Source organism: Wyeomyia smithii, chromosome 3, assembly GCF_029784165.1.
Source record: "Wyeomyia smithii strain HCP4-BCI-WySm-NY-G18 chromosome 3, ASM2978416v1, whole genome shotgun sequence".
In the NCBI taxonomy this organism is placed as follows: Eukaryota; Metazoa; Arthropoda; class Insecta; order Diptera; family Culicidae; genus Wyeomyia; species Wyeomyia smithii.
In genome coordinates this window covers 275,604,306-275,620,686 of record NC_073696.1, presented here as the reverse complement: position 1 = coordinate 275,620,686, position 16,381 = coordinate 275,604,306, and the positions used below count along the sequence as shown (strand labels likewise).

Sequence of the window (16,381 nt, the reverse complement as noted above, 5' to 3'; positions counted from 1 at the left end):
GCTCACCGTAATGACCGTAAGGACGTAGCCGGCGCCGTCATCGTTGTACATTGAAGATGGTAAACTAATCCCAAGTAGCCCAACGTACGTGGTTCGTTGTGCAACTTCACTAGCACAGATTTATGACGGAGGAGTGACTCCCATTTTTTTTTATTTATTCTGACGTAGAGTTACGTCTTACAGCAACAATATTAGAAAAGGGTGCAAATTGAAATATCGAAAATATTGAGAGCCTCACGAAAATTGTGCAATTTCGAATGCTAATAACAAAGTCAGTTTTCAACAACGGAGTTAGAATCTTAGTCGGTTAGAATGTTAGCTAAGCGTCCACCAAAATTCGCAAAATAGTGTTTTTATTATACTGATTTAAAAATGTTATATAAAGATGAAAAAAAAAAACAGAATCAATTTAAAAATTAAAGTAGGTAATAAGAAAGAGAATAAAATAAAATTTGAAAAAAAAATTAGAACAAGAAGATGAAATGACGGGGAAACCAGGAACAAACTTTCAACAAAACTGGAAAAGAGGGCGAAAAAAAATACGAGAAATGTAAAATGAAAACATTGGGAATGTTGAGAATGGGAAGAACGAAAAATTTTAGACAGTATATTATTGAAACTAATGACAAGAGAATCACAAAAAAGGAAAAGAAAGTGAAAAATAAAATCAGTATTTTTTTGAATCACGACTTATTTTTTGGAAAGGGTTTATGTAAAAATGGTACTGATAATTACACATATTTTTAGACTATACTTTTTATCGACTGTTAGTTTACTCAGGGGAGTGTCTTTCGGCTTCGCAGTCTTTAAAATGTGAAAAGAAAACGATATTTTTCTCTTACACCGACGTTTCGAATAATATATATTCTTTATCAAGGCTCTACAAGTAAATTAAGATCAAAACGATTTTTAGAAACAAATACATAAATTATGCACATAACATCATTACCGAGAGGACCATTTTCCAGTGGAGTGGTTCTTCGGCTAGAGCATTAATTGTCAAAACAGAAAGTAATCATCCTAACAGAACATCCAAAAATACATTAAATTAGCTAAACATGATATCAAATACAATTCATGCTTCTTACATTATGCAAATTAAAAAAAAAAACAAATTAAAAACTGTACACTTTAACGAAGCGGAACTCGTAGCACTCTCAATCATACTAAACCATTTTTTCCGTAACCAGCAACCTTGCATGCAAACTCTATTGCGCACAAGTTATGCTGTGTGACACTCGGTGGAAGCTGTCATCGACCGTTGACGTTTGCTGTTGTTTATTTCTGTACTCCGCTTGACGTGTTGCATGATTGCTGTATATGTTGTGCTTAAGCCTTCAACATCACTGCGTTTGTTTACCGTATGATCGTTCGTGATAATGTGGCACATTTCCAACACGTTCAACGCTGTTTTTCGCCTATGTTCATCCAGGATACACACCTCATTCAACTTGAATGAATGGTTCTTGTCGATGCTGTGTTGGAGTAAAGCAGTTTTTTCCCTCAGGTGATGTATTTTGGCAATAGTAGATGGGCTGGTGGCATGTTCGTTTGACTTGAGCTCATCCAGTTTTTTAATGTTTGACCGGTGGTTGCTGATTCTTGTTTTGAGATGCTGTGTAGTGAGTCCAACATAGCACGCATCGCAGTTGGCACAGGGAATTTTGTAAATGACGTTGCTGCGATCTAATGTTGCGATCCGATCTTTGGTGTTCGTGGTTTATGGTGTGCTCATTACGTGTAGCGAGGGTAATTTCTGGGAAATCTATACGCAGTGATTTCTTTATGCGCGCCGTTAATCTGTCGATGTAGGGCATAGGTTTGTATGTTGTGGGCAATGTTTCTGCTGGGGCATCTTGTACTTTCTTCCTCATTAGTCTGTTCTGCAATCTATTTCGCAGCGATAAAGGATAGTGGTTGACCTTAAGATGTTCGTCTATGATGTCGTTGATCGCTTTTGGGGGGAGGTTTGTGCTGAGTTTTCGTACTCTCATGATAAAGTTGGCAACCGCATTCATTTTCATATGCAACGGGTGACAAGAGAAAAAGTCCAGGAATCTACCCGAGGCCATGGGTTTGGAATACCATTCCGTTTTGATGGACTGGTCTGCTTTGCGGACTAGCACCATGTCGAGATATGGAATTCTACCTTCCTCTTCTCTTTCACACGTAAACTGTAGGTTGCTGTCATAGCTATTAATTTAATTTAATTATTTAATAGCTATGACAGCAACCTACAGTTTACGTGTGAAAGAGAAGAGGAAGGTAGAATTCCATATCTCGACATGGTGCCATTTGTTCACGAACACCAAAGATCGGATCGCAACATTAGATCGCAGCAACGTCATTTACAAAATTCCCTGTGCCAACTGCGATGCGTGCTATGTTGGACTCACTACACAGCATCTCAAAACAAGAATCAGCAACCACCGGTCAAACATTAAAAAACTGGATGAGCTCAAGTCAAACGAACATGCCACCAGCCCATCTACTATTGCCAAAATACATCACCTGAGGGAAAAAACTGCTTTACTCCAACACAGCATCGACAAGAACCATTCATTCAAGTTGAATGAGGTGTGTATCCTGGATGAACATAGGCGAAAAACAGCGTTGAACGTGTTGGAAATGTGCCACATTATCACGAACGATCATACGGTAAACAAACGCAGTGATGTTGAAGGCTTAAGCACAACATATACAGCAATCATGCAACACGTCAAGCGGAGTACAGAAATAAACAACAGCAAACGTCAACGGTCGATGACAGCTTCCACCGAGTGTCACACAGCATAACTTGTGCGCAATAGAGTTTGCATGCAAGGTTGCTGGTTACGGAAAAAATGGTTTAGTATGATTGAGAGTGCTACGAGTTCCGCTTCGTTAAAGTGTACAGTTTTTAATTTGTTTTTTTTTTTAATTTGCATAATGTAAGAAGCATGAATTGTATTTGATATCATGTTTAGCTAATTTAATGTATTTTTGGATGTTCTGTTAGGATGATTACTTTCTGTTTTGACAATTAATGCTCTAGCCGAAGAACCACTCCACTGGAAAATGGTCCTCTCGGTAATGATGTTATGTGCATAATTTATGTATTTGTTTCTAAAAATCGTTTTGATCTTAATTTACTTGTAGAGCCTTGATAAAGAATATATATTATTCGAAACGTCGGTGTAAGAGAAAAATATCGTTTTCTTTTCACATTCTAAAGACTGCGAAGCCGAAAGACACTCCCCCATATTTTTAGAGTCAGAACAAATTGTTTTATCGTTATGACGTCTTCAGCAAAGTTGTAGATATAAATTTTGTCTTTTCAAACATTAAACACACTGTAATTTTTTTTTATCTTGAACAAAATTATTATCAATAGTTTTGCCGAAGACACTATACCGATCAAACAAACAGTTTTGGCACTAAAAATATTTTTATCATAAACTAGCCAACCCGGCAAACTTTGTCCCGCATATTTTTTTCTTTATTTAATTATTTTTAACAGTGAAAGCGTGAGAACTCTCAACTGGCGACATACCTGTAAAGATTTCAGAAACCGGAAATCGTCTTTTTGAATTTACATTGATTGGGGCAATTTCTGCCCACTGAAAATCATTTTGGTGTCGGCAATACCTATATTGGGTGATATTCGGCCAATTTGAGCTGTTTCTGGAAAACCGGAAGTCGTCATCTTTAAATTCGTAATGGTGTCTGCGCATCGGACGGAAATATACAAATTAGGTGGTATTCGACAATTCTGGGTCATTTTCCAGAGAGCAGAAGCCGAGAAGTGGATTTCAAAATAGCTTGCGGAGGTAATTTCCGGCCTCTGAAAATCATTCTGGTTTCGAAAATACCCATATTGGATGGTATTTGGCCTCTGCGATCGAAGCTCCTGTGCATCCTTTCTGAGGAGGGAGGGATATCAAACCACCATAAAAAATGTCTTGTCCCCTGAAATATCTCTTGTCAAATTTAGTTCCATTCGCTTGATTAGTTCTGGAGTTATATAGAAATTTGTCTTTCTTTTTTAGGGAAGCCCTCCCCTTGCAGAGCAGGGGAGGGTCTCGAACTACAACATAAGTATTTCTTTATTCCAAATACCTCCTCATGCCGAATTAGGTTCCATTTACTTCATTAGTTCTCGAGTTTGGCAGGAACTTGCATTTCATTTGTATGGGCCCCTCACTTCCAGAAGAAGCAGGGTTGTTAAACCACCATAGGACCAGTTCATGCTTCTAAGAACTTCCACATACTAATTTTGGTTCGATTGACTTGATTAGTTCTCGAGTTATGTAGAAGGGAGCTACGTAGCCGCAAGATTACAGAGTCCGCTTTGTCAAGCGAATGGTCGTGGGTTCGAATCTTAGTAGAATCAGGCCATCCGATGTCAAAAAGGACTTTTAAGCATGGGTTTATTCTCAGGCTCCCCACCAGTCACCCTTCCTTTACGCTGAAATCTACAAATACCTTTGCGTGACTTCCTCTTAACAAAAAATAAGTCCCTCTTATAAATAAAACTGGCCAGAAGGACGCACGACGAAACTTCTCCAGGGAATTATAATTGGTGATATTTGGCAAGAGGAACGAGTATCGGCATAGTAGAACAGTAAGCGTGTAAGGAAGAGTAGCACATTACACACAAGCACTGATGAACAATAATAATAAGCATGCCACTTCTCAATAGAGGTATTGCTATTAACAGAAGTGCGGGTGAGGAAGTCCATACAGAAAAAAAAATGTAGAAATTTGTGTTTCATTTGTATGGCAGCCCATCCTTAACACAGCAAAGAGGGATCCCAAAACAGCATAATTACCTTTCTCGGTTCCAGACACCTTTACGTACAAATTTTCATGCCAATCCGGTGATCTGTTCTTGAGGTAAATCTTGATTTGCGGACACCAACTTATTCTCATTATATAGATAGGCACCCAAACTTTGTGCTGGCATATAAATCAAACTTACTGAGCCGCGTGACTTTAATGATAACAATATTTTTAGAGCCAAAATGGTTTGTTTGATCAGCAGAGAGACTTCGACATGATAATTTTATCTTTTGAAAAAATTAACTATAATAAAAGTTTTGTAAAAAACAAATTTCGGAAAATTTCACATTTTAAATTTTTATTTCTACAAGCTCAAACAACTATCAATGTTTAGCTATTATTGTATAGTTTCCGTAGAAAAAATCAGACTTCTAAAATGTTGATTTTTTGACATCTAATTCAATTTCATTTTGGTCTCTTTATAACTTTTTTGTCTTATGGTGTAGTGGCTAAGACGCCGACTTCATAAAGTTATTGGAGGGGCAAAAGGACTTCGAAAAAATCTGTTTTATCTGATTCTAGAAATATATTGCTTAAAATTTTTGCGTGCGATTCGTCTTGACGTTAAGTGATTGGAATGGCAGTTTTAAGAGTAACTATCATAGACCACAATTTCGCAAAATGGCGTGAAGGTTGTGATGTTTGAAAATAACAAATAAAACTATCGAGAACATGAAAAAAAGAAACGAATGACTTTCTAGAATTATTGAGGGAGCAAAATAATACACTGCACCTCGGGAAAAATAACCCCTTAAGTTGGCGCCTATGTGTATAGGTTTTTTTTTTTTTTTGAAAGGATAAAATTACTGTCAACAATATTGCCAAAGACATTATACCAATCAAGCAAACCGTTCTGATTTTGGATTTTTTCTCGTGTTAGACAAATTTTAAGACTTTCATTGCCACCAAATCCGCGTGATGAGAATAATTTGTCAATAGTGAGCGAGAAAATTTAACAACAACAGTAGTCTTGAAGAGTAACGAATTTGATAGAAACTGAAAATTTAAAGAAAATAGAAGGACGAAGGTGAAAAACATAAAAGATTGAGAAAGATAGACAGTGTAAAAATAGAGCGTTATACAATGTTTCATAACTAAGTGCGGCATCTTTTATTATCTGGCCCTCCACCCTATACGACACTAAAACACATAATCAAGCCTTGAAAATTGTCAAGCCTTTATTAGGCAAACACTGGGCTATTGAAAATGTGCAAACTGTTCTATTGATCTGATTGGTCGGCTCCTGCTCAAACCAGTCAGTTTACTATTGGATGGCCACTAAGATGGTCCTAACTAAGTAGCAGCGGGTAGCAGCAGAGCTACAGAGACAACGGATGGCAGCACCACTGCTTTCCTTAGCGGACGGACCAATGAAGTAAACAGCTCCTTCCACAGCGCTAGTTTTCGGATCTCGTTTCGATCTGAACCATCGTCGAAAAATCTCAACTACTTCACAATTGAAAGACTTCACAGTATTCTACACAATTTATTTTCGTCTTTCTTTCAACAGGGTCATCATAAGATCGTATTCCCAAACCTATTGCAAGATTTACATTGAAATAAGACAGGCTGTCGAAATTCTACGACTAGTTCAATATAAACCATTATATTTCCAAAACAAGAAGAGTTCGAAGAGAAGTGTCTTCCTTCAGCAGAGTTTGTGTGATAACATTATCTACAACTTTGCCGAAAACACCATCTCTCTGTGTATAAGACTGAAAAGTTGGATATTGCAGCGACCCTAGCGGTGGGATTCTGAACTAAAGTTCTTTGTCAGTTCTTTGTTCTTTAAGGTTTTTTACATACCAAATATCTTCTGGAGATAGTATGTTAATAAAACCTGCCTTCGTAGAGTGAATGAAAGAAGTTCACTATTTTTATTATACTACTGTGAAGGCCTTAAAATACCCAACTTTGGCTGCAAAACAAATGTTCATGAGCAAGATGTGAAGAAAACTTGCAATATGTATGAGAAATATTCCTAGCAAATTTGTTGTTTGATCGAATAACAGCTTAGATACAAAGCTCGAATATAGTTTGTCTAAATGAATTAAATTATATCAATCAATTCCCAGTACCATCTGAATCAGTGCATAAATTGCACAAAACTTTTTATAATATTTTTTGCTTGATGACATTGTAGAATTCGGTCGAATGAAAAATATACTGTTGTTTTATTAGGTGGTGTTTTTTTTATAAATGATCTGCAATATTCTTGTGCTCACTGTACAGCAGTGGTTTTCAACCTTCTCCAGTTCATGCACCCCCTTTTGATAATTTACACAAGCTTTTCCCCCCTATTGGCACCATGAAAGAAAAGTTGTAGTAATTAAAAAATATAAGACTTTTTAAACTTTAATTTTTATCAGATTTCAAGCAGGAACAGGAGAACATCAATACACGGGCATACAATTCAGCATCTCTTGTGAAGGTGTGCCCTTTTCACATGTTTGGCGAGAAATGTGCTTGTTGACGATGTTCACATGTTTGGCGAGATTTGACGTATGAATGCCTATACACGCTCACTCTGGATAACCCAAAACTGAGTCAAAACCTAATCAGTTTCGCTAAAACCGTATGTACTCAAAATTTAGTAGAAGTTGTTTTACTCATTTTTGAGTACCACCGAATGTTGTAAAAATTGAGTAAATATTACCCATATTATACCTGATGCGCGATGCGTAAATGTTACTCATTTTCGACTCAAAAACATGAGGGAATTTCGGAAAAATTATCATTATTGACTCGATATTATTATATTTTCCCTTTTTAATGAATTTTATTTTAAAAGGGGTTATTTCAAGAAATTTACCTTTGTTCGCTGGGACACGGGAGATCTTTGAATTTATTCGCCGTATATCCAACCAACGAGTCCTGGCGAAAAAGAAAAATTGGCATTAGTTTATGAATTACCTACCGATAACAACTAATTTCAAACATTTCTATTTCTTCCTTTTTTCAGACGGTTTGCTTGGTTTTCTGTTTGCTTTTAATTGCAAAAAAAAATAACAAAAACAACACGCAAGCACCAGTTACCGAATTTTGAGAAAACTTGCCGCCATGATCAATTTAATTCTACTCATAATTTGACATCTTCGAACAACTGAAAAAAATGATTAAAATTCAACTCAACCCCTGAGTAGCCCAGAGTGAGCGTGTAGAGCAAAATAATTCGCAACTGTTGCATGGGTTTTTTGCGAGCTAATTCATTGGACACTGAAAAAAATGTCGCACCACCGTCAATCACAAAAGCGCATTACCAGAGTCTATGTATATAGAGTCGCACGAAGAGAAAATCTATCGTTTCGGCAACACAGTTTTTGTGCCGTTTGTTGCCAAGAACTATACAGTTCTGTTTTTCACCATGCATAAGCGAATATCATTTTTTGAAATTCTTCACAAGGTACACAGTTTTGAAAGATTACACCGGTGATGTTTTGTTAAATTTAAGTGAACCAGTGTACAGGTTTAATGTTGGATTAAAATGTGTAAGTAAAACTTCGGAAAAACACATATTCTTCATTACACTCAATTACAACACTTTTCATCCACTCCTAACATTATCACCTTGTTTATTTACATTGCTCGATTGGTACCCTCGTTTGACACTGATTTGGTTCCTTTGGTTTCATCTTTGCGGGACTCTTAAGCATAGACTCTGCGCATTACATGTGAAATTTTTCCACTCGCAATTCCCCCCCCTGCAACGGTCAAATTCCCCTCTAGGGGGGAATTCCCCCCCGGTTGAAAACCGCTGCTGTACAGGGAAAATTTATTAAAATTACAAAATAAAAATTAGCCAAATTTAACGACGTAGTTTACGAACGGCCCATAATCATCTCGAACAACTGGAAGATAATAGAAAAAACGTTTACCGTTTTTCTGTTGAAAAACTTATAAGCTAATCAGTTTGTTACCGGCTTCGTCCTTAGATTCTGCATCCAAATTTTCAGCACTGAAATAAGCGCACGAAAACGAAAAGTCTGTGTGACTGTTGAAAGTTAAAAGTGGACAATAAATTGGGCATCTATTTTTCAACAATTTTCGCAGTCAATTCTTGCTCTACCAAGCAGGACAATGGAAAGACTGGCTTGTAGCAATGGGCAAAGTCGATCCAATTTTTGCAAAATCGATCTTTTCGGGCCGATTTATCGATTTTTTGAAGACAATAGTGATTGCATTTATTGTTGCTAACGTAATCTGCGGCCGAATTCCGAGAACACCTCTTTTCGAAGAGAAGAAAATTTCTTCATTGATAGTATACAAAAATTTTTTCTTCTCTCCGAAGAAGTGTGTGCTCGGAACTCGGACACTGATCTGAAAAATGTGTCAATTTTTACCGGGATGACCATAGTTGAAGAATGGGCTAAAGTTCAATAGACATGAAACCGAGGAAAACGCATTTCAAATGTTTATGTTGGTTCAAACAATTGTCTACGTCTTATAGATGAGGAAAAAAAATTGTCTACGTCCATGACAACTTTTTTCATGAGTATGTCACCACCCCCACAAGGTTCCAGAATATCCAGCTTTCCACGAACGGTAATGGCGGATAGGGCACGCTGCCCATTTTGACGTTTTCTGTAGGTCAGGAAAGCTGGATAACCTTGTCGTCGAGCTGAAAAAGTACAATCCGCAGCCAAATTAAGTCCCTCCAGTATTTTTAACGCAGTAACCATTTTTTTGCCTTTGTAAACGCGACATCAATAGACAAACCCGTATGAAATTTGGCTAATACGCATGCGTTGTGAAATATATCAAGGATTAGGGGTGGGTGAAACGGCTCTTTTGCAAGAGCGGCTCTGAACTGACTCATGGTTCACAATGATTCACGAGCGTTGACAGTTTGTGTAGTCTCGGTAAACTTCGGGTTCACGCGAACCAAACAGTTCTGCTGCGCCCAAAAAACCGTGGTTCTTTTTCGTGAGCTGTTCGTTCTTTCGCTTTTTCTAAGAACCGGTTCATATGAACGGCTCGTGAGCCGTTCACCCACCCCTAGCGAGGATGAAAAAAACGACGAGACAAGTTTGCACCTCGAACTGAATATAAATTACCGACCACAAGACCGCCTCGAAAGTTTGACATATATTGTATACAATCATTACTAACTGATTGGTGTATATTGGGGTGGCAATGGACTTTGACAGTTTTATTTAGAAGTAGTGTTCAATGTTACGCCCTCACGAACAGTTAGCGAAATTTCGATTTTTTGGATAACACCCCGACGTTTTATACATTTCTAATAACCCGTTCACATGATGTAATATTGCTCATCTTGATTTCAAATCCCATACTCCAATTTTCCGTGAAAACTAGATGTATGTATGTTTCAAGATACGCGATATCACGCGATATCTGCTATAGTATGAACAAGGCATAAGACATTTGGCACAAAAAAAAACTATTACAAACTGTGCTTTTCTTCAGAAGTCGAGAAAGTGAAATTTAGACCAAATACTCCTGAATTCCGATTTAGCTGAAATTTTGCATTACATTGGATATTGAATTTACCATTTTGGATAATAGCCAACATTATTTTATATTTGTTACCTCTGTAAGTGCACTATTTGAAAATTGGTTTCCGTAGGGACGTTGTTTACTATCGTTGTGGGTGTTTACTATCAAGCACCAATTTTTTGATTTCGGTAGAAAAGGCATATGCGCTTATTTTTCAACTATGAGTAGCGGGGTACTCGTTAACTCAAATATTGCAAAAGTTGAATTAAATGTTCGTGTATATGCCGTGCTGCATTCTGTTCTGCATGGTGTCGCGCTCGCCATTTTTGTTTATTTGAGTTTGTGCTGCGGATGTTCAGATTTTTTCATGAATTGGGTTGTTCAGCTGTATCAGTTTTTTCTATCATCTGAAAGATCTGAATTTTCTAAGTAAAACGTGATTTAAAAAAAATTATATCATTGTCCTTCGCTTTCTAAATCACGATTTGAAACTGCTTGAAATTCGCTCGAAACCGCTACAATGACAGATCGCCCAACTACCAACTGCCATTGTAGCGATTTAGAGCGAATATTTGTTTTTTTCTTAAAAACCGAAGGAAAATGATATAGATTTTTAAAAAATCACGTTTTACTTAGAAAGTTACACTCTTTTGGATGATTTATAAAAATCGGAAATCCGTGAATAGCTAAACAACCCAACTATACAGGTTTCGATTGCTCTTAGTGCATCCGAAACAATAGACCATTTCACGAACTGACAGGTGTCACGGATCCTGCTGATGTTGATGATGCTTTCACGTGCATTATGTCAGCGGTTCCAAACTTTCTGTCAAAAATTTCGTTCATGAATCAAGTTCACAAACGTCTCGTGAAACGGTCTATGGGATGGGCGACAACGAAAACTCTTAGTAGAAAAAAAACCGCCAAAAGAGTACACGCGGTAAAAGAAGATGGCAATAAACTAAAAAAGCCGTATCGTTAGTAGATGTTGTGAACGAAAACTCGTTGAACATGATTGATAAACCAGAAAACGCAAACAAAACAAAATCTCCATAAATATAGCCAAAAAAGGTCGTAAAAAGCTTATACCGAACAAAAATCGATTTTTGTTGAATCGATTTTCCCAACTCGATTTTCTCATGAATCGATTTTATTGATTTTGATTAATCGATGCAGGAGAATCGATTTTTTTTTTCAAAGATCGCCCATTGCTACTGGCTTGGCCTAACTAGCATCTTCCCTCGGAACTAGACTAATTAATAAAAAGCAAACAAAAAAGAAAAAAAATTGAAACTTTCACGACTTCAAGGCGAAGTTTCACTGTTTTATAATAATAGAAAGGGATCCTATCATGCTATCAGAGAGAGAGAGATCCGGGCGGATAGTGGAATAACTAGCGAAGAAGACGGAGGCTAAAAGCTGACGTTAATCGATCAAAGGTCGAACAACCATAGTTTAAAGCTGCTGCTATCGTTTGAACAAACGGGGAAAAATTGGTTAAACTATGATCTAGAAGTAAATAATTTTACAAATGATTATTTATTGAAATTTATACTTCTGCACAAATCTAAAGAGCAAGCTTCTTGAGACTGAAAAGAAAATGCTCCACAATATAACTTGAAAATTGAAACCGGAAACTTGAATCTTCTGTGACTCTTTGACTTTTTATTTTTTTATTCAATTTTTCGACTTTCCAACGTTGAGTTTCCCGTTTCAAACGATTGGCTGGTTGATTACGTTTCACTTTCTTATCTTTAATAATTTATATATTTTCTCATTCCACACTTTCAGATTTTCCGAAAAAAAAAACCGTTAAAATAACGTAACAGAGAAACTGTTACGAAAACAACAATTGAAAGTTTGCATTTCTCAACGTTGAAAAAAATAATTAGAAAGAAATTAGAAGTCAACCTGCAAGCTATCAAAAACACAATTATCCCATCGGTTTCACAACCGACCGCCGCTGAAGATTGCTTTAATTCATCCTCTCAAAAGCGGCAGCTTCATTACGTAAGCTAATGATGCTGTTCTATTATACAGCTAATATTCATTTCCAGAAACAGATGAAAAAAGCAAAAGTTATCGCAGCAAACTTTGCCGTACTTTTTACTAATGAATGTTCTGCCTGGCAAGCTAAACGACAGCAGCAGCAGCAGCCAACTGCGATGTGCTCTTCAACGGGGAACAAGAAACAATCTGCAGTATCTCTAGTAGCCAGGCAGTTCGAGTGCGGGCTTAGATCCCCCGGGGGGTGGTGGAGAATAAATGGAAAATAGTTCCACTCAATCGAACGTGGCTTTGTTTGAAAATTTATCCTAGCCAAAAACTGTACAGACAATTTAAACAACCCAAGTTAACACCAGCGGCTAGCACAGTGTGAATAATATGCTGTATTCAAAATAATTAACACGTTTTCCCGTATCCCTTTTACAGCGTCAAAACGGACTTGCTGACAGGTGGCGCCATGAGCCGCTTGTACATAGCGAACGCCAATCGGTACGATTCCGGAAATTACACGTGTGCACTGGCGGACATCGCGCAGGCAACGGTGTCGGTTCATGTTCTCAACGGTAACTATACAATCTACTGCGATGCCAGCGGCGCCAAATTTTAGCACATATTACACAGCTTTACACTTTATCCGATATCCACACATTCCACACATCATGGCTAGCTGGAATTTTTCGATAATTTTTTAATGGTCCACTATTAAATTTTCCTCCCCCTTCTCCTTCTTTTGCACAGGTGAGAATCCCGCTGCTATGCAGCACGGCGGTTGTATGAAGTGGCGTCCATTAACCAGCATGATGTTGCTGCTGCTGGTACTGCTGGCCTGCAGTGGTGCCAACCGGTGACTGTAGATTCCAGCAGTTTAGGCAATTTATCCCTGCGTTCGTTTGTGCGCTTCTAGCAATGTACGTATGTATGTATGTATGTATGCATGTAAATCCGGTTGGTCCACCTAAGCCGCAGAGTAAACTTTGCGAGGCTAAACTAAATCAAAGCTAATTGCTCTAACTATTTACAGTTTAGAAAATCCGTATATCTATCGCGTAAACTAACAAACCATAATCCGCATCAAATCCCATCAAGTGAACATAGATTTGGTCACAGATTACGCCTAACTGTGTAACATTTTTTGGTGTATCTTTCCTATAGTACCAATGTAAGAATAAAAAGTAATCCAGTGAGACTATTTTCCACCTTCCCGGAAGGAAGCAAATCCTATCGACGGATTTTAAATATTTTGGCTTTTTTCTCAAATACAAGTTCTTTTTCTGCACAAATTTCACAAATCACTCGGTATACTTCTAGTATCACGCGCTACAGTTAAGGCATCAAAACTGTAGAAAGAAAACATTTTTCAGACGCTGTCTATTCTATAAACTAACAAAATCAAATTTCAAACAAACAAACACAGACACATATACACACACAAACACTTACCAGAAACTTCAAACGTTCCAAACGTAGCTAGACAATTTTTACGCAAATAGTTTTATCGAACGCATCGAATATTTCCTGTCCATTTTCTTGACTGGCCCAGTGTGCAGGCCCACTTCGATTGTCAAAAAAGCAACAAAACAACAAACACGAATTACATGCTACCGAAACTTGAGCGAAAACAGCAAATCAACATACAAAGTAAACACTAACATGAAATGTCCCATATCATACTTTTTCGACCTTTTCTAAAACTTTCAATGCACCACACTCTCGAAAACGAAACAAAACTAAACTAAACAAAAAAACTCTGTCCATCGTTAAGACGGAGATTATTTACCGTGTTTCAGACCAGATTAACAACAACAAAAACAACAGAGAAAAATTGATGATGTCTCACAAATTACAATGTTGGTAGTTATTTGGGTAGAGTAGAATTTAATTCTACGGTGATTCTACATACACTGAAATACAAGAAGACGAAGATAAAAAACAAAAGGGAAAGGCGCTTAACGAAAAGGAAATCATGAGTGAAATTTAATAGTATTCAAACCGGCAACCCGTCGGCAGAGCGAGATTGGTTCTGAACCAAAGTAGATTCAACGTAAAAAAAGAAATATGATTCTACAATATAATACTTATATTACTAATAAAAATTATTAATAAAATTATTAAATATTAAGTGTTTTGCGCATTAAATTCTGACTGTTTGTTGGCAGTGTCAGACGAATATAGTGTCGTTTATACTTTAAGCCCAGGTTCAAGAGTGAAATAACTGCTTTTATATCAACGACTCAACTAGTAGTATTTACATTAAAAATGTAGGTGAGAATTGAGAAGAAAAAAAACCAGCAAAAAATACTGAAACAAAACAAGCTGATAGCGAATTCAATGGCTGAGAGCAATGAAAAGAACCAATGGAAGCAAAAAGAAGAAGAAAAAGTTTAAAACATCCAACTAGTTTTATACTTTCCCACGAGTTGACGATAGGAAAGTGGTAGAGAAGCAGTAGCCCGATTACGATTCCCAAAAATGTGTTATGAATATAAAAACAAGGAAGAATTTTATGCGCATGCAGACAGTGTTGTGAAAATTATTTCAGAATATTTATTTTACGATCTCTTATAGATACAAGTAAAAAGAAAAAATATGCATTTTTATAACCACATATATAAATATACAGTTGAAAACAAACAACATTAAAAAAAAACTACCAACCCATACCTAGGAATAGAGAGGTGAATTTTTTATTCGTTTTATAATTATTAAACACTAATAACAGAACAAAATTATCAAACTGATATGTAAAATGATGGTTGTGGTCAAAAGCTATATAATTACAAGCATAAATAATTCATATGACACAAAATACTAAACTTAGATACAGTAATGATACCAGTAACTGCATACTATGTGAATAAAATAGTCGAAAAACAAATACCGATGTTTTTTTTTTTTCATAATGTTGTGATGTTGTTTTTTTTTTCATAACCTAAAATGTCGAACCACCGATGTATGAATTCTCCATTATATTAACCAAATCTGTAATCGTACACATCCGAAAATCGGTTGTCGGGTTTTGAAGTAGAATACTTCTCTCAGGAAGTTCGGCTACATAGGGATGTGAAAGGAAAATCTAAAATCGAAAACAGTGAAAAATATGTCCAATTTCAAATGCTAATAAATCGGTTAGTATTCGATGGATTTCCTTCGTTCTTGCAGCAATAGATTGCAAAATCTTCTAAGATTCTTCCCAAAATAAGATAATTGTAGTTTTATTATTCACACTATTGTACTATTGAAAATAGTCAAGCCTTGTCAAAACGAAAAATTCGACCTCTGATTGGTCGTTATATGCTTGCTTCCCAAGCACGGTCGACAGGATCATATACCTTGCAATTGAAAACATGCTATTTGGCCTATATAAGAGCCTGTTTCAGCCGGAGCCGCTCATAATAGTTCTAGACAGCGACAACAGCAGTCGTCCTTCCTTAACAGCAGCACTAGCCCTGTGGTTGGTCACCACGTCTCAGGAGCAGCGCAGTTTTTCGCAGCGTGTGTCGCCAGACAGCCATTATTCCCCCCGTGTTGGGGCAGCATGATGATTGCCATCAGGAAATCCAATTTCGGAAATCAAAATGCCTTTTTTAAGGCAAATAAACAAGTCATTGAAAGTTAATAATTTTTGTCAACGCAAGCAAGCATTCTGTGTTGCATCCTAGCAATTCAAATTTGTCGCACCCGTCTAATTTACTGAATGTGAAATAGCTTCCACAGTGCATGTTGTCCGTGTATCTTAATTCCCCCAATGTTAGGGCAGCTTAAAGGTTGTAATTAGCAACCGATTTTGAACCGCAACATGCTTTTTCAAGGCAAATAAAAAAATAATTGAAGGTTAATAATTTTCTGGCATCAACACAAGCAGACATTCTGTGCGGGATGCAATCAAATTCTGTTATAGTTGTCTAATTTTTACTTTCACTTTATTTAGTAAACCCCCCACTGTAGGGGCAGCGCAAAGACTGCGATCAGCATAACCGACATTGAATAATTAACTGCCCTGTTAGTACGCATTAACAAAAGCAGTTAGTTCGACTATGCAGAGCTAATATGAAGTCGATTCAATCAATCAGCATAAACAGAATTTCGTCGTCTCCCA

The 16,381-nt window shown here is 37.0% G+C and overlaps 1 protein-coding gene across 2 annotated transcripts in view; it reads left to right on the top strand.

Moving 5' to 3' along the window:
- LOC129729620 (zwei Ig domain protein zig-8) overlaps nucleotides 1–15,160 on the top strand; it is a 113,940-nt gene extending 98,780 nt beyond the window's left edge. For both annotated transcript variants that reach the window (XM_055688333.1, XM_055688334.1), the window contains exons 6-7: nucleotides 12,712–12,848; nucleotides 13,024–15,160. In XM_055688333.1, coding sequence (XP_055544308.1) covers nucleotides 12,712–12,848; nucleotides 13,024–13,133 — 247 coding nt within the window. In that variant the 3' untranslated portion in view covers nucleotides 13,134–15,160. The remainder of the gene's footprint in view (nucleotides 1–12,711; nucleotides 12,849–13,023) is intronic.
- Nucleotides 15,161–16,381: the final 1,221 nt, after the last annotated feature.